A 24,724-nucleotide genomic window follows, 5' to 3' on the forward strand; every position below is an offset into this window, starting at 1 on the left:
TTGAGAGTACAACTGTTTTTTTTGTTGTTGTTTTTTATTTTCTAACATTCGGCATGGATCTATTTTTGACTCTCTTAATATCCCGTATACAATCCGCACCGTCTCTTTTTCTACGCAGATAAACACTTCCTCCTTCGATGCTTTTTAAAGGGTGAATTTACTGCCAATTAGACATTCTTCTCAGATAAGGAGTGTAATTCACCTTCTTTATCAGACTGAGAGACGTAAGAGTTCTGACATTCACAAAACCAGTTTCATTTTCATCGCTCCCCCTTCCGTTCCGTCTGACTAATTTACAGCCAGAGACACCGGGCTGCTTTTCTCCCTCCTTATACTGATTCTGCTTCCAAAAACAAGATTTTCACCCTCACTTAAAAGTCATAGTCCTTTCCCTTCATTTTCATTGACGACCCATGCCTTTTTGAATGAGATAATTAAGTTCTCAGATCCCCCCCGTACGGGAGTCTCAAGGAGAAATCTTACCCATCATGGCGTCCAGCTCCGCCCCCCCCCCCCCCAGCAACCGATATATAGAGATATCTCCTCCCTTTGATATTGGAGGTAGCCTATTGCTATCATGCCTAGTAGACCCTGATAACCTTAACCTCCATCCATGAATGTACTTAACCCCTTCTAAAGCTGTCCAAGTTGTTGGCCATCAGTACACGCTGAGGTAGCGAATCCCATCGTTTAAGGATGTGCTCTGTGAAGAAGCGTATTTTTTTTCTGCCCTGAATTTCAGTGTGCAGCTTCATTAGATGACCCCAGATTCTGGTATTATGGGTTTTTCTCCCCACCATGCTATACTTCTATTATGCCTCTCCGTACTTGCCTTTCCCCCCAGATATCGTTAACCTTTCTTCATTGGCGAATTGCTCCAGCCCCTCAACAGTTTTGGTTGCCATTGATGGCATGGCCATTTCACAGCACAGGGCTTGTCTAGAAGGACTTTGGTAAGATGATGGGACACCGTCCTCCATTGAACTTGAGCACACTAAGCTAGTTTAGGGGGCCAGGACAGGCCATATGGCAAGTACAATTCTGTTCTCCAATGGATGGCAATTACTAAGGGAGCACAGGAGAAATTATTATTATTATTATTTTATTATTATTTATTTATATAGCACCATCAATGTACATGGTGCTGTACAGAGTAAAATAATAAATAGCAAGACCCTGCCGCAAAGGCTTACATTCTAATAAAATCATAATAAAACCATAAGGAGGGGAAGAGAATGCACCAAACAGGCAGTATAAAAGTCAGAACAAAATCAAGTTTTAAAAGCTTTAGGAAAAAGAAAAGTTTTTAGCTGAGCTTTAAAAGCTGCGATTGAACTTGTAGTTCTCAAATGTTCTGGAAGAGTGTTCCAGGCGTAAGGGGCAGCTGAAGAAAATGGACGAAGCCGAGCAAGGGAAGTAGAGACCCGTGGGCAGGTGAGAAACATGGCGTCAGAGGAGCGAAGAGCACGAGCAGGGCAATAGTGTCTTCTGCATGAGGTGGTTGCCTTACTCTGCCTCATGATAGGGCCAGCCCTGGAAACAGGTATTTCTCAGACCCTGTTAGGGTTACTGGCTTACCATTCCTTGTTAGGCAATTCAGTGGTTAATAGCCCAGAGAAGTCAGCTGGTATTTCCTCACTTGGGAGGAAATGGTTAGGAGGTGGTTGTGTAATATCTGTATAAGAAACAGATTAATTATTCGTTGTGTGTTAGCATTAATCGAAGGCTGCCTTTAATGCACATAACATACTATAAAAAATATCATCATCATCAACAACAACGGTGAACCACTTATTACCACCTGTGTGATCTTCAGTCTTGGAGAATTCTTGTTTTCTGCCACTAATATTCTATTTATATTTGTTTATACAGCAACTACTTCAAGGCACTGCCTCAAAGTGGGGAGCACATAAAGGAGGACTATAACTGTTACATGGACAGACCAAGATTCCCCTGATAAGTATATGTTGGCTGAGTTCGGACGACACGCTAATCAATGGTTGTTTCCCATTCTGCTCCTATTACCCACCCACCGCCATTGATTAGCGTTTCGTCCAAACTCAGCCAATGTCTCTGTGTAATGTGTATGCATACATATGTATGCAATTGACCAATTTACAATGCAATCCTATATGTGTCTACTCAGAAGTAAATCCCATTGGGTTCAATGGGGCTTACATCCAGGTATGTATACAATTATACCCTTAATCTTGCTATAGTTGTAGAAATGTTAAAAAATAATCATAATCAACTCACCACGTGTGTGCGTGCGCGCATATGTGCATTAATTTCTTCTTGCCTATGAGAACTTAAGAGTTGGGTTTTTAAAACTAATCAATAATTTTTCAGAAGCTAAGGAATTCTATCCCTTTCTGGGGAAAGGATCTAATGATCACTGGTAATAAAAAAAAACCTACCTTGTATTATTTCAAACCTTGGGTATTTAATTTAGAAAAAGTTGCATAAATACAGTGGTTGGATCCAGACTTAATCAGATTAGACCCATTGAATCAATGCAAATTAAGTTAGCCATGACCAATTTATGTACCTTGATTTCAATAGGTCTTCTCTAAGTATGAGATCTGGATCCAACCCATTATTTGGTTTTTAACTTAGTAAAAACATAAATAAAAAAACCTTCCCATCTTCTTGTGTGTGACAAATTATTATTATTATTTATTATTTATTTATTTATATAGCACCATCAATGTACATGGTGCTGTACAGATTACACAGTAAATAGCAGGACCCTGCCGCATAGGCTTACAATCTAATAAAGTTGTAGTAAACAATAAGGAGGGAAAGAGAATGCAAACAGGCACAGGGAAGTGTAAACAGGCACCGGGTAGGGTGAAGCTAACAGTATAGAGTCAGAACAAACTCAATATTTAAAAGCTATAGGGAAAAGAAAAGTTTTTAGCTGAGTTTTAAAAGCTGTGATTGAGTTTGTAGTTCTCAAGTGTTCTGGAAGAGCGTTCCAGGCGTAAGGGGCAGCAGAAGAAAAAGGACGAAGCCGAGTAAGGGAAGTAGAGGTCCTTGGGCAGGCGAGAAGCATGGCTCAGTACCTTAAACAGCTGCAGAAATTCAAAAGCACAATCATGGTCTACCAACTATAGTTGCATTAGTCAATGATTTGATTATATTGACCGACTTAAAAGGGGCTCCTGATTAAATTTAAAAGTGTGTGCATATATATATGGAAGAGAAGACTACAGCAGAAAGAATAGATCTGTAGTGCTGCTACACATTTCGGCTTCCGTCAGTATCTGCGATGTTAAATGGATTCCAGCAGTGGCAATTTGGAATTCTGGGAAATGAAAATTCCTAAGAAAAAACAAGAGGTGTGAGTGGTATCAAGCTTGTTGCTTTGCCTATATAGTGCTAGTACTGTGGGTGGCAGGCACCATCTTAAAGGAAGCATTCCTCCTCCTGTCACAGCAGGGAATGCTTCTTTCAAAATGCCTGCATCACAGCAGGCATTATGCATCACCTAAAAACAAAGGAAGAATGTCTCCGTCCATCCAGCACCTTGCTTTAGAACTATTTTTTCCCCCATTCATATGTGGATTTATTCAACCTGAATTCATGCATTCAACTAAACTTTGTTTTAACTGGGTGACACAACTGACAATGCTAGTTTTAGGAAAGTTGGGAAACACTCTCCAAAGTATGGGGCAAACAAAACAAAACCCAGCTCGCTAGGCCAGGTCTGCATACACAGTTCCATTTCACGGGCATCTCACTACAACAGCCACAGCAAAGAGAGTTGAGGATCGTAAGGGATGAAGGTGGAAGGAACAGAGGCCCTGGGAAAGATACAGTAAAGCAACCTGGGACGAGAAAACGGGCTGATACTCATCTACAGTTCATCTTTGTGTGCAGCAACTTGTAGGGCAGAGCTAGGCTTGCTCACGCCACTGCTCTTGTTGCAATCACTACTTGACCACGGCAAGCTTTGTGACCACACAGACTAGGAAGATGTGCTCTAAGAATACTGTACTATAGTGAAGCTCAACATGTTTGTAAACATATACAAATACAGGCAATACAGATAACACCATACATCATGCTATGCATGAAAAGTGTATGTGATAAGAGAATGATCACAGAGGTGACAATTGCAGCCTTCAGTGTCCAGGTATTAGATGTGCTTGCTACAAACCCCAGATCTGCACAATTGCTATCAAAAGACACAGGTTTGTGCCAGCTTACCGCCAATGCTTCTTAAGGTGGCAATCACATATGGTGTCTTTGCTAATGCCTCCTGAGTGCCCTTTCCAGTCACCAAATGCTCGTGATGACCACAGAGCTAATAAATGCTGCTGCACCAGGGCTTTATCTTATAGTGGTTCCTGCCACAAGTGCAATACCACAAATTGTGATAATGCAGAGTTAGGTGGCTGGAAAGCAGTAAATTATAAAATGAACAATTCATAGGTTTGGGTCTCAAGATTAAGACAGTTGAAAGGAAAGCAGCTTGAACATGAAGAACATTTCTTAGCCTTCAGTCCTACTATTACATTCATAGCAGGACTGGGTAGCGATGGTCCCACATCGATGAAATTCCACAACCTATGAAGAGACCAAGTATAGTGAGGTGGTACAACAATCACCTATACCCTATAGAATGTACTTGCGCCATACAAAATCCTTGTTCTAATATTAGGCTGGCCGTACAAAGTACATAGTAGGACCCTTGACGAGGGCTTCTGCAAGCAGTTTATTCATTTGATTACTACAGGTTTAAACTACCCGAGAACCAAAGTTCTTTTGGCAGTGTATAAACTCTATAATTTTATTCTGGGCAGTATACAAACTGGCCAGAATCTAGAGAACGATGCTTTGTTCGAGTTTTTCTTGAAGAGTAGTTTGTTGTGCCACATGGCAAACCACCTCTGAAATGGAAGAAAATCAATGAAAGTTTGCAATGTGCAAAGGGAGAAAGTATAAATAAATAAAATCGTCATCATCAGGTGCACCTAAAGTAGCCCACTGGCTTTGTCTAGTGCCCTTATAAAATCTGGGGCCTCATCCTTGGTTCTACTCAATTTGGTCTCTGTCGGCTCATCTACACCAAGCAGGATATTCCACTATGAAAGCGGTATATAAAAGGCAGGAGCCACACCAAGCAGGATATAGTGGTATGAAAGTGGTATATGGTATGTGTCAATGGGACCCAGCAGTTGTCAGTGCACTTCAATACCACTACAAAGCAGTAGTGTGGCTCCTGACTTTTATATACCACTTTCATACCACTTTCATAGTGAAATATCCTGCTTGGTGTAGATGGGCCCTGTGACGACATTTAGCAAACTGTGCCATATGCTTGCAGAATAGGCGTAAATGCAATTTCCAGCCATTATAATAATGCGGCACAAGTCCAATAAAATCTTGGAAATATTGTGACTCAATAGAAAAAGTTTAATTTGCATTTTACAAATTACAAACGTGACAATTTTAATCAAACAAATTAATTCAGTTGAAGAAAAATAATTTCAAAAATATTTAATGCTTCGGATTATAAAATAAATAATACCTTTAAAAAGGAAAGTGTTCGGGTTTTGCTTTTAAGAGAAGGCAGCAGTCTGCTAAGGGTTTCTACAGTCCTTCTGCATTACGTTCCATAACCTATATATGTTTTTAAAAAACACAAGGCAGGCAGTCAACTGTCTTCCTATTAATCTATGTAAACCACTCTGGGAGCCTTTTTTGGATGAAGAGGAGGGTAAAAATGCTGTAAATAAATAAATATACAAGCATACTCTCAGGAACAGAACAAGCAGAGTACCATAACAGTTGCCATAAATAATACAGCTTAGAGCAAAACCAAAAAGAAAACAATTGTTTTATTTCTGTACATGGAGACTACAAATAGTATTTTTAACACTTCATTTATTCAAATCATGAAATTATACATTTTTGTACTAACACTAGTAAACATCGTAAAATCACTCAGAGCTCTTCTGCACATTTAAAATATATTGCTGTTTACTGCTAATTAAATATGAAATTCAGGAGCTTCTCCAGCAGTAAAATAGTTTTCGGTCTCGGGGACCACCAATGGAGCGGCCTCAAATTGTAAAGTATTCAGGTCTCTTTCAATTGATGATAAAGAATGCACTTGATTCTACCTGTTAATGATTTAGGTTCCAATTATATTATAAAAAATAATTTAGTGAGAATTGCACGTGAAAACAAATGCTGACCCCCAGTGCCGTGACCCTTCCGAACTACCTCTTTTCACATGAAACTATTGTCTCCCTTGGCAATCAAACATTGTCAAATAATACCCTCCCATTCCCCTGTCCAAGCAGACTTGCTAAGTCAACGGATCCATAGCTGCTTATTCATGACAAATAACAAAAGGCAGCCCAGTTTTCACACCAAGCAGTTATTCCAGGTGAGGAAAGCTATAAAGAGGGTATGTGAACACCTTGCAGGCTTTCAGATATAAAAGATAAAAGCCTGATGCGCCAGTTCAAATTTATTTTAATAGTTGTTACAAGTATTTATTTTCCAAAGTCACAACTACTGAATGTATTCTATATGCCAAAGAAGTGTAATGCATTTTTTAAAAAAGCCTATAGGCACAGAGGAGAAAACGGAACAGCAGAGAGAAAAAACAAACATTGCTAGTTACATTGTAACATGTTTGATTGATCATGACACAAGTTAAGGTAATAACTGAGGAATAGGCATGTCCATTCAGATTTACTGAAGGTTTGTTTTTGTTTTAGAAAACAACACAAGTGAAATAATTTTCTCTCTCAATGCCTGCCATTTACTACCATGGTAATAAAAATGTATTTCCCCCAGTTGCAATTAATTGCCATTGCAGAAAGATTTTGTAAACAATTTCTGCCACTTCAAGACGTGGAACTACTTTTCCTAACCATATTTTAGCCTCTCAGTTCCAGGACACTTGCAAATTGTTTGCTACCCTCCCCAAAGACATCACCCTGTTTCTTCCCCCATGGGCTGTTTTGTATGTTGCTTTATTGCCAGCTTGTGGAGTTATTTATATTTGAACAGCACGAAGCCAAAGCTTCATCTTTGGTTATTTTCACTAAGATGTTACTGTGCCCCCAATACGCTCTTTCTTGGAAAGCCTACCGAATTGCACACAGCGTTCCTTATTTTGAACCAGAACAATGTAGCGTCAATGCAGTTAAATGCTAATGAATGACGGCAAGCTAACGTCTTGCTTTAAAACTGAAACCTACTTGAGAGTATTTGATAGGAGATATGAATGGAAACCTACATGGAATTCCCTTAATCTGCTTGGTATGGGTGCTGCTTATGGAGTAGGCACTGATTAGTTCCTCAACAGAGCATTTGATTAAAATCTCCATTCGACTCAGCTCAGCTCAAATCCAGCAGCACATTCAATGGCATAAAGTAGTTTACTCCTCATAAGGTTTTCATCATAAAACTCTGGAAGCTTCAGTAAATTCATGCAGGTACTGGCAGTGGGTAGTCGCTCTAAATCGGAGCCTCCATTGTGTATGCAAAAAGCAGGATACAATTCCTGGGGATGGGGGGGAGGGGGGAGAAAAGATGAAATAGCAATTACAGCAAACTTAATCAGCATTTCTAAACACTGTTTTCCTTTATGGCTCTAAAGAAACTGCTAAGTCCAAAACAAAATTATATGAGAAGGACACAAATTTAGCTTCTAGAAACCTTGAAACATGGATGGCTAAAAGGTGTTCTTTTCCTTACCAGGTAATTTTTATATTTCACATATTCAACAATTTGATGGCTCACTAATGTACTACCTGAGATTTTGGGCAGCATTAGAAGAGCTGTTAAAGTAGTTCCATGAGTACACAGGGGGCTTAGACTGTTTTTTCCTCCATTTTCCTTAGCAGTGCAAACTGTGTGACTCAGCATGGGGGTCAACTGTTAAATGCAGAATATTCCAGTGGACTAGCATAAATGTGCGTAAGCTTAAACGGCAATATGGTTTCCAGACTCTAAATTAAAAATAAACACACACCTTGATTTCAGATATTACCATGCACTATGCAAACAAAACTTCTACTTGCTTGACATATTTGTATCCACTGGTACTCAACAAAAATACATTCCCTATAAAGTCAACTATAACTCTAATACTTTCATTGAACAGATTGGGCACGTGCAACAGAGCTGGTGAAAGCAGCCCTCCTCGCCCCCAGCAACCCTTCCATCCCCCTGGAAACATAAAGGGACCCTGCTGAATGGGGTGAGCTGAGGTGTGAGGGAGGGAAGTATCCCCTCAAATCAGGCTGAAGCACTTTACATGAGTGAAGCCCTTCCATCAACGGAAGGCAGATCTTGGATCACACACACAACATATTCATAGCTCTTTACAGTGTGTTTTAGACAGAAGGTTTGCTAAACAGGTGACTACTAGCCCTGATGGTTGTGTGCTACCTCCAGTACTTGAGGCAGTAAGCCTGTGTGCACCAGTTGCTGGGGAACATGGGTGGGAGGGTGCTGTTGCACCGTGTCTTGCCTTGTTGGTTCCTGGCCACTGTGTGAACAGAGGGCTGGACTAGATGGACCCTTGGTCTGATCCAGCATCAGAGCCCTTCGTATGTTCTTACTTGTCTTCTCCCAAGCAGTTAACAATATATGCTGAGTTTTTTTAACTGACCCCAGAATAGTTGTTTTAAATGATATTGCGGTTTATATGCTTTTAAATTTTTGTATATTTGTTTTTAATGTTCACTGTTTTTAACTTTTGTAAACCGCCCAAAGAGCTTTGGCTAGGGGGCGGTTTATAAATGTAATAAATAAATAATAAATAAATGTGCAAAACTCTACTTAATTTCATCAAATGCTTAGGTGAGTGAAAATAGATCAATTGGTTTTAGGAACTTCAAAAACGACAAGAAAAAGAGAGAGAGAGAGAGAGAAAAACTAACATCCCAAGCCAGTAGGTTAATGAGATTTTAAGTTAAATTATAGTTTAAATGGAGGTTTTAAAATGTATGTCATAGCTAAAATGCTGTATTTTTAGTGTTCCTTTCAAAATGCTAATTGAATTTTCCTACTTTAAGCCTTAAAAGTGTTAAAAATGAAGTTCTATATTGAAATGTCAAGCCAAGGGCACCATTTGTTGCATAATTAAATACTGTGCAACGGGAATTTGCAATAGCAGAGGAGCGAGAAGCATCATCAATTTATTGTGTGACCTGATTAGAACTTAACAGTTTCCAACTGCACTTTAATGATTTTTTTTTGTCTGTAACAATCTCATTTATTAAACTTATTAAACTTTAATTAGCTTTAGCATACATTATTGTGAGCTCAAGCTGCTGGTGTTGAAGACTCCCTTTAAAAAAAAATAGTGCAAGCCCTGACGGTGCTATTTATAAGTAAAGCATTTGAAGATACACAGCATTCTTCTAAATGAGTCTGAACTAACTTTAACAAAAGGTGAAGGTTCCACAATGTACTATGGACAAGATTTCAAAGCCAGACTACTAGAAAGTTATGTTCTTAACAGTAACATTTAATTATCTTCTATTTTAATACAGCTATGTACAATTAATTACCGAAGGCAGTTTGCTAATTGGTGACCTCAATTTTTTTTTTCATTAAATGAATCCACTTATTTCATGGCAAATACGAATTACTACTTACAGTACATGGCGCTCTTCATCTTCAAAGTACAGCAGAAGCATTTATTATAGACACAGAATTATACTGCTTTTCTGAAGGTTCCTATACTGCTTGGGTACAGTATGATAACACTACCTCACTTTGGTGGGCAAACAATGGGTTAGTTCCAAGAAGGTCTTGGCTCACAGAAGGTGTCACTGCCCAATTTTTAGGCATTCCCCTGTACCATAGTTCACCCCATTCAGCAGAGTCCCTGACTCTCTGACCAGGTTCAGACGACACAATAGCCAACGGTGGTTGAAATAGTCGACAGTTGGTTAATTAACCCACCGTGAGTTATCATGTTGGGAAATAAGCAACCTCTTTTAATCAATGGTTGGTTATTTGGCTGAAATAACCAACACAAATAACCAGTGCTGTGCAGAGTTGGCTATTTGAATTACTGTTGGTTATTTCCTCTGCCACTGTTGGTTATTTCCTCAGCCACAGAGTCACAAGACAAGAGTGGTCAAAGCAGTGGCTGCTGCTCTAGTCCAACCAGCAGGATAGGTTTTCAGCAGCAATGGCTGATGGGGTACTAGTGGGAGGACTGAAGGGGGGAGAGAGAGAGTGACGGAGTGAGTCAACTCAGTGTGGACTAATAGTCAATGCTGTTCCTAATCCACACCACAGTTGATTCTTATCAAGTTGTGTGGGGAATGCACCCCCTAGATAAACAAGTGTCGAGTTTATTATTACCACACCATTGACTGTCATGTTGTCTGAACACACAGAGATCTGTGTGGCATTTTAAGGGGATTGAAATAGCTGCCGTGGGGAAAAGGAGACAGGGAAATCTGCTTCCACCAGCTCAGGTGCACATGACTGAATCTGGATTCAACTGAATAACTGTTCTTGATATTCGGAAGTGTGTTATTCATCAGCCAAACTGCTAATCAGACATCTGTCCATTCATGGAAGAAAGAGGTCTTTTCTGATCCACTTCCCCATGCCAAATAATATGTATTGGGTATATTGCACCAGGTAGGTATAGTATCTGTAAGGGAGTGACCAAGGTATTTAAAGTTGTACTAATCCATAGTTCAATTCTGTTTTGCTACTAGGCACCTTGGGAAAACTCAAAAATATAAATTAGATGGGGTGGGGGGGAGAGAGAGAGAAAAGTTGATAAGCCAGATCTGAAAACTTATTTCTCAGAGAGTTAATATATTCATTCAGGGAGGAAGACAAAATCCTATCCACCCAGCTATATAGAAAAAGTTTTGTACATTAATCCAAAACTCATGCATTTTTATTTAATGGGTACAGCTTGGCTAATAAGTCATCTGCATAATGGGCATCCTAAAAGAATTGGACCAAATAATTCTGATACTGGAATCCAGATGAACCCCCAACCCCAGAGCTTGGTAAAAGTATTACAATACACTAAATAATTGATCAATGTGTTGTCCTTGAATGATACTCCTAAAATATGACACATGATCTGATTTATCTAACAGTAGGACCTGCCCTGTGTACTGGTCAATACTGTAACAGGGCCTTGGATTAACTTGTCTGCTGTAATCATCAGTTAAGAACAATAGAAAACATGGCATTTCAACTTCCAGGTCTGGAACAAGACGTTAGTAATTTTACATTTATGGGCAAAATCCACCAAGATGTTCTCCTTCAGCAGTATACTCTTGCATAGATCCCATTCATTTCAAAGGTTCCCATTCATTTCAAAGTAAACTGCTACCCATATTGTAAATTACACAGAAACACCTATAGATGGTGCCCCTGTCTAGACGTCTCTGGCGTGTGCCTTTTCCCCTATGGCCCTTATGTCTCTTTGACTAGCTACCATGTTTTATTGTATGCTCATGGCCTCCTTCCACCCCATCCTCATTTGGACAACTCAGCAATTGAAAACATTTTTTACTTTCGCCTTCTAGGGATGATTCAATCCAAACAGCCACCATTTTTACGTTAAGCACCAGCAAACTGGTTCCATTCCTTGGACTGGGCTTAGAATGCTCTGTTTCTTTACAGAATAAAGTTGTTAAATATAAAGGCAACTAACAGCATGATCTTATACATGTTTACTCAAAAGTAAGTCCCACTGTATTTCATGGGGCTTAGTCCCAGATAAATGTGTATAGGATTGCAGTCTAAGTTATACACACAATCTCGAACACTTAATCTTGCAAATGGTGTCTACCCTCATTTATTGTATAATGCCCTCAACGGATATGTCCCTGTGGTTCTGGAGCAATAGAATCAGTTGAACATGTCATTTTGCATTGTAACATGTATGAGGAATGCAGAAAAAAGTTAATCTTTCCTTTATTAAACAGCCTTTTCTGGATATAATCCCACAACGTTGGTATTAATCTGTTTAAGGGATGTGTCCTCCCATATTACTGAAAGTAATATGGTTTCTCATGACCTCAATGCAAATTAGAAAAATAACATTGCAATCCTTCTGAGAGAAGCAACTCATCAAGCTGTATTTTGTTTTTATGTCACTTTTTATCTATCCTTTGTATGTTTGGGTGTTGATTTTTCTGGTCTGCGACCGTAATAAATAACAATGAAGATGAAGTATAATGTCCTTAATTGTTAAACTATTTTTTTTGATTGCTAAATCATGATTGTGCTGTATTAGGAAAACAGATACCTTAAACCCCAAGAGAGGAGGCCGTGAGCAGCTTGTCACAAACTTGAGTAATTTACGTTTTTCATCATCGGTGAAACTTTCTACAACTCTCCAAAAGATTTTGATTACTGGATGATCTGCAGAATAGCCACCTACAATTTTTCAAAAGTAAATCAAATTGCATTAAACTGAACAGCACTGCTATTGTACATCATTAGAAGATAACAATAGTGTATTCTGAACACACTGATACAATTGAAGGTTTAAATGAGTCATACAGATGCTCAATAAAGGTCGTTTCCATGCAGCATGTTACCTTACTATTCTTTGTGGCTTTTGTTCACAGCTCTTACAGACCGGGTTCAGACAACGCAATAACCAATGGTGGTTTAAATAGTTGGCATTTGGTTATTTAACCCACCATGGGTTATCGTGTTGTGTGGAGGGAGTTTTTTAACCAATGGTTGGTTATTTGGCTGAAATAATCAACACTGTGCAGATTCGGCTATTTGAACCACCACTGGTTATCACGTTGTTTGGAGGGTACCGTTGGTTATTTCCTTGGCTACCGCTAGTTAGTCAGCCACAGAGTTGCAAGACAAGAGCAGTCAAAGCGGTCACTGCCACTCCAGTCCAGTTGGAAGGATAGATTTTCGGCAGCAATGGCTGATGAGATACTAGTGAGAGAACTGAGGGGGAGAGAGGGCAGGGGATGAGCAAGTCAACTCAGCATGGACTAATAGTCAATGCTGATCCTAATCCACACCACAGTTGATTATAACCATGTCGTGTGGGGAGTACCCCTAGATAAACAACTGTCGAGTTGATTATTACCCCACTATTGACTATCGTGTTGTCTGAACGCAGCCACAGCATTCAGTGCAGGAAGCCAGGTATGCAGACTGTAGTCTACATGTGCCAGCAAAGGAACCAAAGGGTGCAGAGCCATCTGTCACATCTGAACTGTGCAGATTGAGAGCAAAAGAATGGCACATACCATGCCACAAAATGGGAATTTGTGATTAGCTTTTTCATAGATGCACTGAATTAGCAACACCTACGAGATTCAACACATGTTGGAAACAGCCCAGGGTGCAGAAAAACAGCCAAATCCATAGGAACTGGTTTGCACATTAAGGAAAATCGAGAAAATAAAAGTATGAGTGAGGGAAAGCACCTGAGGTAGTTTCATCTCCAAGCCTATGTAGCTCTGACTCAGACTAATATTAAGAAGGAAGATAATCTGGGAACCTCAATTATATTGGTCTGAACTCTATGGAGAAAGAGTTCAATACAAAATATTAACCCTTGTAAACCGCCCAGAGAGCTTTGGCTATGGAGCATTATAGAAATATAATAAATGAAATGAAATATAGTAATTAGGACTTTTTGGGGCCTGTGGGCAAATTTGGCAATTTGAGAAATTGTACTGGGCACCATCACAAAATGGGTGCACCTGCCATCTGCATTTCCTGAGAATGTCTCTCAGCCCCATGCGTAACTCAGAAGTATTCAAGGGGAAAGTAAACAGGTGCAGCAAGAGACATTCACTTTGCTTTGAACCAATTCCAGCTGCCAGTAATTGAAAAAAAAAAAGGAGGAGGCAGCCGAGGCCAAGAAAAGTGTCCAAGGGCACATTGAGGCCCACGGGCACCATGTTGCCTATCCCTGTGCTGAGGGGTATTGAGCTAGAAAGACTGACCAGGAAAGAGCTCTTGGGGTTGTGGTGGATAACTTGATGAAAATGTTGACCCAGTGTGCAGCTGCTGTGAAAAAGTTGATTCCATGTTGGGTATCAATTGGAAAGGAATCGGAAATAAAACTGCCAATATCATAATGGTTTTTTATACAAATCTATGGTGTGACCTCACGTGGAACACAGTGTACAGTTCTTGTCACTGCACCTCAAAAAGGATACCAAAGAGCTGAAAAAGGTGCATTGTACTAGTACATTTTATCTTTGATGTTATGGCACCTGATCGCTCATTCTCCCAAATCTCACTAAATCGTAACTGAGTCAGTTGTTTTTAAAAAGCAAAACTCAATATTTTTCTTAGAATTTGTGAATTGGGGCATGGTTCAATTAAAAGTAAGTCCCCTTAATTTCCATAGGAAAAAGTTAAACATATAGTTAATTCTTTTACTGAAATCAACAAGAATTAATTGTGCAGAACTTTCCTGGGCCATGCCCTTCATTTTGGCTAGTGAAAGCTCATTTAATTACAATATACTTGCCTGAATAGTTTGTGAAAGTTTTAAGGTCATCTAGATTAATAGGAACCTGTGCACCAGAAATCAAAACCTAGAATGCAAGGGGGGGAAAGTAAATAGTTTTAATTTCTGGCAGGATATTCAAATCTCTGATTTTTTAAAAAAATTATCAAAATAATTATTTTCTCCATAGAGTTATGCAATAATACCTGAATTTCTTGCTGATCGAACATTCTAAGCCATTCAAGATTAACAACGTTGGCAAGACCCTGTCTAAATGCAAGGCAATGTTGTCTGATTTGTTTGTTTAACCTGTAGTCTGCCACAAGATGAATGTATGCAATTCGGTTAGCACTAGTGACAGGAATATCCTTTCCACCAGGCTTCAGTTCCACCACCTGTAAAACATAAAAGTCTTCTATGAAATAAATGGCACACTCTCTAGACAATGTCTTGTAATTTGCACCCCAAATCCAAATTGGATTCTTTGGATTTGGGGTTTTGAGGCACAGCAATCCGTACACCCCAAACTTAGTTAATCAGTAATTAATGCATATTTTTATAGAATGCCACTAATACAATGGGCATTTAAAAAGTAACAAGCAAAAATCAGTCCTTGCCTAGAAGTGCATACAACCTAAACGTTGGCAGTGCGGAAACTGATGTGGGCTATTTTGTCATGTCTACCACTAGGTGGCATAACATAACTATAGAGTTTATTTAAAACTATGCAAGCGGTCTTAATTCACAGCTGGCTGAATAGGCATTGTCATGTTTCTAAGCCTTCCCACTCAACGGGAGACAATAAAGATGTCTGCCAAGTAATCCACAAAACTTTATTCAGCCAATAAACATCTCTTCACACTTGAGTCTAAACACTAGGAAGTTTCCTCTAGACAAAACTTCTCTTATTAAGCGAGACAATTGTCCTTTCAACAATAAGGGAAGGTCTTTTCGCTGAGTTCTTTAACTTCAGGGAGTCTCCTTCTGAAGAAGCTTTTGGCATGAAGCTAAGCGAGCTGATCACCTTTCTCCTTTTAGCTCTGCCTGATACAATCTGTGGCGGACTCTAGGATCGGTCAGTTTAGAAGTCCCTTCCCCCGCAGAGGATTCTTGAGTTTTCACAGACCCTGAGTTACTAAGGTTTTCACTGATAAGCTCTGGTGAAGATCCTTCCCTGGCTGGTGAAGAGCCTGGGAAAACCTCCTCCCCGACTTCCCATGTCAGCTGGTAGCTCAGTTTCAGAATCTGATTCCGATTGATAGCCTGAAACTCCCTCCCCAAAACTAAGGGGAACAGGCCTGATCACGACAGGCATATACCTATTCTCAAAGCTTTCGTTTTTGTTTTGAACACAGTGAAGCCAAAAAAGAACATTAGAGGCTTTATCAGCAAAAGACAATCAAATTATAAGGTCAAGATTGTTAAGAATATGCTTAACATTTTAACCATGAATATTTTAACATATAATTATGGATGAGCAAAAGCCAGCAGTTCGTCAAGAAAGCTTTGATGGAGCAAGGAATCAATTGGACTCTACTCTGCAAAACTGTTGGATCTGAAAGAATTCCCCAAACATTTTAGATATCTGCAGAGGTCACATTCCAGTGGATTCCAGTCTATTTCAGAAATAGTATGTGAGGTAAGTCTGATGTGGACTGAAGATATCACCAGGTCATGCTAGGCTGTACTTTGTATGCTTCAAGGTTTCTGGAGTAGTAAGGGTTCAGTGAAACCACCACCATGAGGACCTCAAAGCCATGCCAGATATTTGCCTCAAAAGGGCTTTGGTGCAGCAAAATCCTGGCAACAACACCAATCTCTTGCATGCTGAAAATCCCCAGGCACCCAAACTGAGGATTCAAGTATCCTGAAGAAATATCCAGAACGTTCTAGTTCCAGTTCTCTCTAGTTGTATATTATTTCTAGAAAAAACAGAATTTGCTGGGACTGGCACACACATAGCTAGACTTAAAAACTACTCACAACCTTCTGTCCCTCTGTCAAACAAATATGGTAACACACCCTGGTCTAGAAGGAGGTCTCCATGTTGGATTCCTTTTGTATAAGACTGCCAAGAAAAATATAACCACATTCATAGCAGTGCACATTTATTTGGAACTACTATTCTACTGAATAATGCTTGCCATAGTATATTGGTGGGTTGCGATCAACACAATTTAAACACACTCAACTTTTATATGAAGCCAAGTTTGTCAATACATTTTACAATTTGTTTTCTTTAAAAAGGGTAAGGTTTTCGAAGGAATAAAACACAATAACAAAACACATGCTTTGGATATAAAATGTCCCAGATTTAATTCCCAGCATTTCCAGGTAAATCTGCAAAAGTTGCTTTTTTAAAAAACCCTAAAATGCCACAATTCAGCATAGAAATACTGGGGTGGTTCACATGACACGACACCCCATTGTTGAGGTGTGGCATGTGCAGGGTGCATGCGGTTGCAATTTTGCATATCCAACCCTTGCTCGAGGATTGTCGTGTCATGTGAACCTAGTGACCATGCGTCATGTGCATAACCCTAGAACAGACCGTGGATTATGCAAGACTTGTTTAACACTCGCATAACCCATGCTCGTTGGATTTGCATGACATGACAACCCCTGAGAAGGGAGGTGGGATATGGAAAGTGGTGCTCTCAGGTGTCGCAGCTCATTGTGGGCTCAATAACCCACAATGATGAGTTGCACCATGTCATGTGAACCAGGTCAGTCTTAGCTAACCGGACCAATGTTCTGATTCAGCATAAGGCAGCTTTCTCTGTCCAATGCCTGATGAGCCCTATCATGCATGCTGCAATTTATGATATTATATTTATGGTGTATATATTAGGAATTTGTTTATTAGGCAATTATTTATTTGGCAATAAAACTGGTTCTTAAATGAAAACCATATCATGAGCACTCAGTATGTGGTATAATTAAGGTATTCAGTTATTTCAAGACAAAGGCCTGGTTCAGACAAACTGTGGTTCATTGTTGGGGTTTGGTATAGAACCTTTACAACTCACAAAAATGCATACAATGCATTCTTTTTGTACAGGCAGTTACAATAAGCATTCTTACAAGCAATGGTACCAATATTTAAACGCTAAACAAGTTTAGGTAGGTGTGAATGTTCTTGCTAGCTTTCTTTCCAATGGAAGGGTGACCATATGAAATGAAGGACAGGGCTCTTGTATCTTTAACAGTTGTATTGAAAAGGGAATTTCAGCAGGTGTCATTTGTATATATGGAGAACCTGGTGAAATTTTCTCTTCATCACAACAGTTAAAGCTGCAGGTGCCCTACCCTCTTTTAAATCTGGTCACAGTATAGCTGCAGTATATCTCCTGCAGCTTTAACTGTTGTGATGAAGAGGAAATTTCACCTGGTGCGACATGCATACAAATGACACCTGCTGAAATTCCCTTTTCTATGCAACGGTTAAAGATACAGGAGCCCTGTCTTCCTTTTCATATGGTCACCCTATTCAATAGCCTTCCATTTCCTCTGACTACTCTAACAAATATCTGACAGACTTTTTGGGGATAGATGTATCAGCTATATCAGTTTTAGAACCCACACTCAGCAGGGTTTACTAAGAAATCCCATTAATTACAATGGTATGTATCATCAAGTATGTGTGATTAGGACTGCCCCTAAAAGTGGAACTTCCCCAAAATATAACAGCCTTTCTTTATTGGTAACTGAATTTACCAATAAATTCAGACATGATTACTTATAAAGACTTCTAATTAAGATATGAAATTATTCTCTTTAAATTCTTTCAAAGAAGGTATTAACAGAAGCACCCACTGGAAGCAATTACAATGAGTAAAATCCAAAGAGATGCTTTAGGTGAATCTAAGGGCTTGGGCTGACCCTCTTTATATATAAAAAGGTTATTTTCAAACTCCACTCAGTTTCAGGAAAAAAGTTTGCTACACAATTGGGGGAGAGGGTGCATAAGCCCAAACATCCCTAGGGTACATCAAACTAATTGTGTTATTCTTTTGGATCCAGGCCAATATACTCTTTGCAAACTAAACCCACAATTAGAAAGAGAGCCCAATTTGTATATTGGCTTGTTGCAAACTAACAAGGGTTTGAATCCAGACCAAATAAGTTGAACTTGGATCCCACTGAAACCAATGGGACACGTTAGTCATGATTTAAAACCCACTGATTTCAATGGGATCTAAGTACAACTAGGTCCTGCCCTTAAAAGTTAAATGTCTTGTCCAGAAATCCCAAAGATATTTACTAAATATCTAGAGATACTGACTACTTGTAGCTCACACATTTCACTTCAGACAGCTCCTTAATAAACATATATTCAAATGTGTATTTCAGAATTCAAATTGTTGTCTGTCATCTCAAGTTTAATAGCTAGGAGAATGAGACTGCAGTTCACATGTTGGAGGGCTGCTTTTGTAATCTAATGCTATGTTTTCCATTCTGATCACTATTGACCAAATAAAGTTACCAATCATGTTATCTTGAACATCTATAAATTGAGTATTTTTTACCATCCGTGTCAGCATTTAAAAGTCATTAACTAAAACAATTGCTCTCTGAAAACAATTCAACAGAAAATGAAACAAATATCTTGACACTTGTTAAAAAAATAAAGTATTTTCTCTATCTATCCAAACATTTAAGTGCTTCCGATTTCAACTGAAAAACGTAGTATCAATGCAAAATATTTTTCATTTAACTACAAGCTATTTCTCTCATGAACATCAAGTAATAATTTCCCCTTTACAGCAGTAAAACTTGGTATCTAAAAGCAAGTGCCACTTGCCACATGAGCTGACTTTTTGGTTTGATGAGTGTCAGTCCAAAGCAATGAAGTAGCCAGAGTTTGTATGCTTTGACTCCATGCTGCACAAACAGCAGTTGTTGTACACGTGCCTTATCACTATGACATCTGAATACAAATGTTGCTGTGAAATTAATAGTTAACTGGCTACAGAATGGGAAGGGGGGGAAGGAGTCGCTTACTTGTGCCTCTCCCAAGTCATTATTCACCACAGTAAAGTTCAGCCCAAGTTCTTCAACATCCCCTTCATAGCTCTTCAGGAAAAGCAGGTTTTTGTACATTTCAGGATCTAGTGAAGCCAAGTGATGAATGTCCACATCTGCACTTGTCCCCAGCAACTTGGAGAGAAAAAAGCTGGCAAATGGAAGCTCAACCAGCATGTTTTCATATAAAGCCTTAAAAAAAAAAGTAAAGTTGAACATTAATTCACCCATTTCGATATACTCTGAATATTTAATATATTCTTTCATTTCAGAAACTTCCATTTAAATTCTCCAGTAAAAAGACCAACCTTAGCAACAGAGTAAATTTCTAAGCATTAAAATAATAGAAAGGTCTCTCTTCCTTTATATACCCGCACCAATCTTTCATTTTGACAAGCCCTACCATCCATATATATAAAACAGGCCTAGTCCCTACGCATTTTTAGGCAGTTTTGTTGTTAAAACTGAACAATATGCCACTTTGTGTGTTAATACCAGGCGTACAGGCGTAGAGATGACCCTATCTGTACCCACAGAGTCATGCCAAAGACAATGTTCAATTTAGCACTAGAAGTTATGGCTGACCGGGTTTGCACTTAACACCAATTGCTTAACCCATGAATTGGTGGGACTGCACCAAAGCGAACGAGTGCACTCTCTTCCACACGTTTGTTGTTGCGCACCTGTTTTCAAAACCCAGGAACATTCCTCAGCCTTTGATATGATGTGTGAACCCAGAACTCTGGGTTGTTGAGGGACAAACAACCTGGAGTTTTTATCCAACAACAAACTGCAAAGCAGAAGTGGTGAGCAGGTGAAAGGCAGTGGGCAGCCCCAACTATGGGTTGTTTAACCCATAGTTAGCATTTAAGTGCAATCAGGTCACTCTTTGTCACTCTACATTTGTTTTAAATAATTTCTATGCTATATATTTCTAACCCCAACCTTTTAGCTTTGTGTACTGATTTGTCACAGCCCTGCATTCCATACTAACATGAATGTATATGAGGGCAGAAATACTATATATTATTTCCAAATTCAACACTTCAAAACTTTCTGCACGCAAGATCAAGACAATGATGAATTATAGACCTTAGAATAGCATCAAAGAGCACCAATCATCCATTGATGCCCTATCAAAGATACCTTAACACATAGATGCTGTGTGACACTTTCGACCTGCCACCAAGAGATCAAAGCCAAAGAGGCATTCTATAAGCACAACTAAATGATTCAGTACAGGCATGGAAACTGAAACCTTCATTTGTATAGCTGAATTTAAAAAGTAAACTTCTAGTGTAAATCATTAATTTGCAATCTGCAAGGTCAATGTTTGCGATTCTGAATTAGTAACACAAACACACACACACACACACACACTACTACATTCTTAAATATATCAAAGCTTCCAGAATTTAAAGTGGAATTTCATCTATGACTCACCAAATATTTCTGCAGTTGTACAATCCCCACCTTCCCTGGTTTTTAAAAACACAAGTCAGGTTTAAGCCTTTAAGCATTTAATATACACACACTAATAAATGATGGCCCTAAACACTATGATCACATCAGCTAAATGGATTATAAATTAAATTTCCATAATGTATGCAAGTGAAATACAAATGTAGGCATAAATCAAGGTATTTTCTAAACACAGGTTAATTACACAGATTCAAGAACCGTCTATTTTTTATGCAAAATAATCCACTTACCATTTTTCATTTGGGTCTTAATTCTTAGCCATATGTAACACTGGCTCCTAGAAGCCTATCAATAACTCCGTGTCAAGGGAAAATAGCAATAGGTATATTGAAGGGACCTGCATGTTATTTTTCAAGTGTCTGTCTTTTATGAGTGTTTATTGCTGGAAATTGTGCCAAAATGATTTGAAATAAAAAGGATTAATTATAGTAGAAGCCTTTTAATATAAGTGAGTGCACTAGCAATGCAATTAATGCAAATTGTGGTGCTATCAGGAGAATAAATGTTAACAACATCACAGGCCATTTCTGTTTGCTGCCAAATAACTTTAGTAATTTACTACATTAAGAATCAATAAAAAAATAATGCTTTTCAAATGCATCTCTATCAATCTTCAGGTAGCTCCACAGCAAACATTTATAACTTAATCTAAAAACTATATAAAGCATTTTTAGGCCACCTTGATTGTTCAATCTTGATTGTCATTTTAATTAAATACAGCTTTCCATAGCCAAGTTCTTCCAAATAAAAAAAGTGAAAAGAAACATTCATAAACAAGGTAAGATGAATCGTTAATATTCCAATTAGAGTAAAAGCTAAGTTTTGTAATGAACATCTCTCAAATGCACAATAATTCTTTGTTAAGTTAATCACAGTTGAGCTCTGCTCTTTCCAGGTGGCAAAATATAATAAGCCTCACATTGCACAAATGCCCTGTCTTCTGAAGTTTCCTTGGCCAAGCCAAGCTCACCTTGATCCTTCATTTTCAAGTTAAGAACTAAAAAAATACACAACAGAAAGGAATCTAAGTTTACACTTTTGCATTGAAATAGACACTACCGACAGCTCCATTTTGCTGATGTAGTCTCCTTCTAGCCACACCACCAGCAGATATTGCACAGAAATGGATTCACATACTAACCCTGTTCCTAGTACGCATGTGATTTGTCAGGGCTTGCTTGTTTGCACATAACGTGGTCTGGCTGTGGAACGGCAGTAACCTAAGACTACAAAACTAAGCATACCTAGAAGTAAATTATATAGGCCCCATTCAGAAGATATCTTAAACCATGGCTTTAACCATGGTGGTTAAGCCAGAAAGCCAGGCTGCATTCAGAAGACACCTTAAACCACGGCTTTAACCACGTTGAATAAAGCGAAAAGCCTTATTAACCATTGTTAAAGCCATGGTTTAAGGTGTCTTCTGAACACAGCCTGGCTTTCTGGCTTAACCACTATGGTTAAAGCTATGGTTTAAGGTGTCTTCTGAACAGGCCCATAGTTACTTAGGTTGAAAACCAAAGGGATTTGATTATAAGACAATCCACTTCAGATTGCGGCACCTACCCTGTTTATGCTCAAATGTAAGTCCTGCGACCAAAAGATGCTCTTCCTAAATTCCATCGCCAGGAAATCCAAGAAGCTAGTACTAAACACTAAAAATCCTATGACACCAATGTGTATGGTGCTCACAATTGTTTTCCATGACCAGAAAGTTAAGCAGAACGATGGAAAAAAACTGAATACCATATCACACAATCCAATGGTTCTGGATAATGAAGTAAACTGAAAGACTATGCTGGAGAGTAAGGGTCTCTTCAGCACATTACGTCAGGCGCGTGGTTCATCATCACAGCAAGAACACCTTAGATAATGACCAAATGACAAAGAGGGCACATTCCCAATTGGTGAGGGGCAAGAAAGCAGCAGTGTGCCCTGCTCACCCCTGTATGTCACTCTGACCCTCTGCCAGCTACAAAAGAACTTTTTATTTTATTTATTAATTGAAACATTTGTATCCCACCCTATATCACTGGGATCTCAGGGCAGCATACAGATAAAATCAGAACAACGTAAACACAATATACACAGCTAAAAAAAGTATTAAATCGTTAACAAACTAAAACCAGTTGATTTTTTTTTTTTAAAAAAAAGACATTAAAAACAAAACTATGTGTGACCATGGAGAATTTAGCCCTCAAATGGTCTGATAAAGAGCCATGTTTTAACTTGGGGCCGAAATGAAGCCAGAGTTGGCGCCAGTCGGGCCTCCAAGGGAAGGGTATTCCACAACCAGGGTGCCACCCCAGAGAAAGCCCTCTCCCATGTCCCACCATAATGTATACCTCACATTGGTGGGACGCAGAGGAGGGCTCCTCCAGCAGATCTCAAATCTTGGGCAGGCATATATAGGGAAAGGTGCTCCCTCAAGTACTGAGGTCCCAATCGGTTTAGGGCTTTAAAGGTCATTGCCAACACCTTGAATTCCAAACGGAAGCATATAGGCAGACAATGCAACTCTTTTAACACTGGTGTTATATGGTCTTTATAGGATGTTCCGGTGAGCAGTCTAGCTGCTGCAATCTCCACCAGCTGCAACTTCCAAGTCGTTGTCAAGGGCCACCCAACGTAGAGTGCATTGCAGTAGTCTAATCGGGAAGTTACCAGCACATGAACCACTGTGGCTAGGTTGTCCCTGCCCAGGAAAGAGGAGAGAATGTGAAGATCAACTAGATCAGGTTCCCTCAACTTGATGCCCTCCAGATGTTTTGGGCATAAACTTCCCAGCCATCAGCACAATGGTCAGGAATGCTGAGAGTTGTAGTCCAAAATATCTGAAGGGCACCAGATTGGGGAAGGCTGAACTATTTTTTATAACATTTTCTAATACACACGCTTCCCTGATAAATCACATTGCTACCCCTGACTAATGAATAAAAATGGGCTTTATCCCCTATATCCTTTTTCTTAAACACTCAGTATTTGCTCCTTTACACTAAAGAAACAATTACTCACAAATATAAACAGAAAAACAACTACATACTTTAATTCTAACACCGAAGAACAATGCTATGGCCTATGCTATATTAATAGGGAAAATTTGTTATTTTAAGCTATTGCTCTTTTCTCTCTCTCTCTCTCTCTCTCTCTCCATTGCACTAAATAAATCTATGTTAATAAAAGGGGGTCTGTGAGCACCACATGAAACATAGACACCTGAAACATATCACACATACTAAGGGGACCCAAGGATTGTGGACCTAGGTGATTTTGTTTCAGATGCATTAATTTCAGTTAACTAATTAAAATGTGTCCATCTGTTTGAAGCCTGCAGTGCCATCTTTGGTCACTAGGTTGCAGATGTCCTTTTTCAGTGCACAGCTTTGGAGTTGACACAGTTTGAACTCAGGGGAGAGGTCTGAGGGACAGTTGTATGGCTGTCCGCCCCTGCTGTGGGGCAGCCCCCCTCCCTCAAGAGAATGATGTAGACTAACCCTTCCTTCAAGGGGCTATTGTGGTGCACCATGGCACAGGGTCATGCCTAGGCCGCTGTCATGGTGCAGCTGACAACAGCTGATAGAGTTGGACACATGGTGCCCACCCCATTTGAGTGAAAGCTTTACTTTATCAAATTAAGGGCTCTTCCAACTGATCTGAAGCTAGGTCCATTCACTAGTTCTACAACGAAGGCTGTCATGCTAATTTACTATTGCTACCTCCCCAGCTGGCATCTCAGCTTTTCCCAATCTGAAC

General features: G+C 39.3%; 2 protein-coding genes across 2 annotated transcripts in view; one reads left to right on the forward strand and one right to left on the reverse strand.

Annotated features, from left to right (window-relative positions):
• Positions 1–5,828: 5,828 nt before the first annotated feature.
• UBE3C (ubiquitin protein ligase E3C) overlaps positions 5,829–24,724 on the reverse strand; it is a 75,233-nt gene continuing 56,337 nt past the window's right edge. Inside the window, exons 19-23 of the mRNA XM_063125932.1 lie at positions 19,469–19,681; positions 14,671–14,859; positions 14,486–14,552; positions 12,272–12,402; positions 5,829–7,528 (exon numbers count right to left, since the gene is read on the reverse strand). Of these exons, the coding sequence (XP_062982002.1) occupies positions 7,358–7,528; positions 12,272–12,402; positions 14,486–14,552; positions 14,671–14,859; positions 19,469–19,681 (771 nt within the window). The 3' untranslated portion in view covers positions 5,829–7,357. The remainder of the gene's footprint in view (positions 7,529–12,271; positions 12,403–14,485; positions 14,553–14,670; positions 14,860–19,468; positions 19,682–24,724) is intronic.
• LMBR1 (limb development membrane protein 1) overlaps positions 8,244–24,724 on the forward strand; it is a 281,805-nt gene continuing 265,324 nt past the window's right edge. The window contains exon 1 of the mRNA XM_063125954.1: positions 8,244–8,252. The gene's annotated coding sequence lies outside the window, so the exon portion shown is untranslated. The remainder of the gene's footprint in view (positions 8,253–24,724) is intronic.

Source organism: Elgaria multicarinata, chromosome 1, assembly GCF_023053635.1.
Source record: "Elgaria multicarinata webbii isolate HBS135686 ecotype San Diego chromosome 1, rElgMul1.1.pri, whole genome shotgun sequence".
NCBI classification, from domain to species: Eukaryota; Metazoa; Chordata; class Lepidosauria; order Squamata; family Anguidae; genus Elgaria; species Elgaria multicarinata.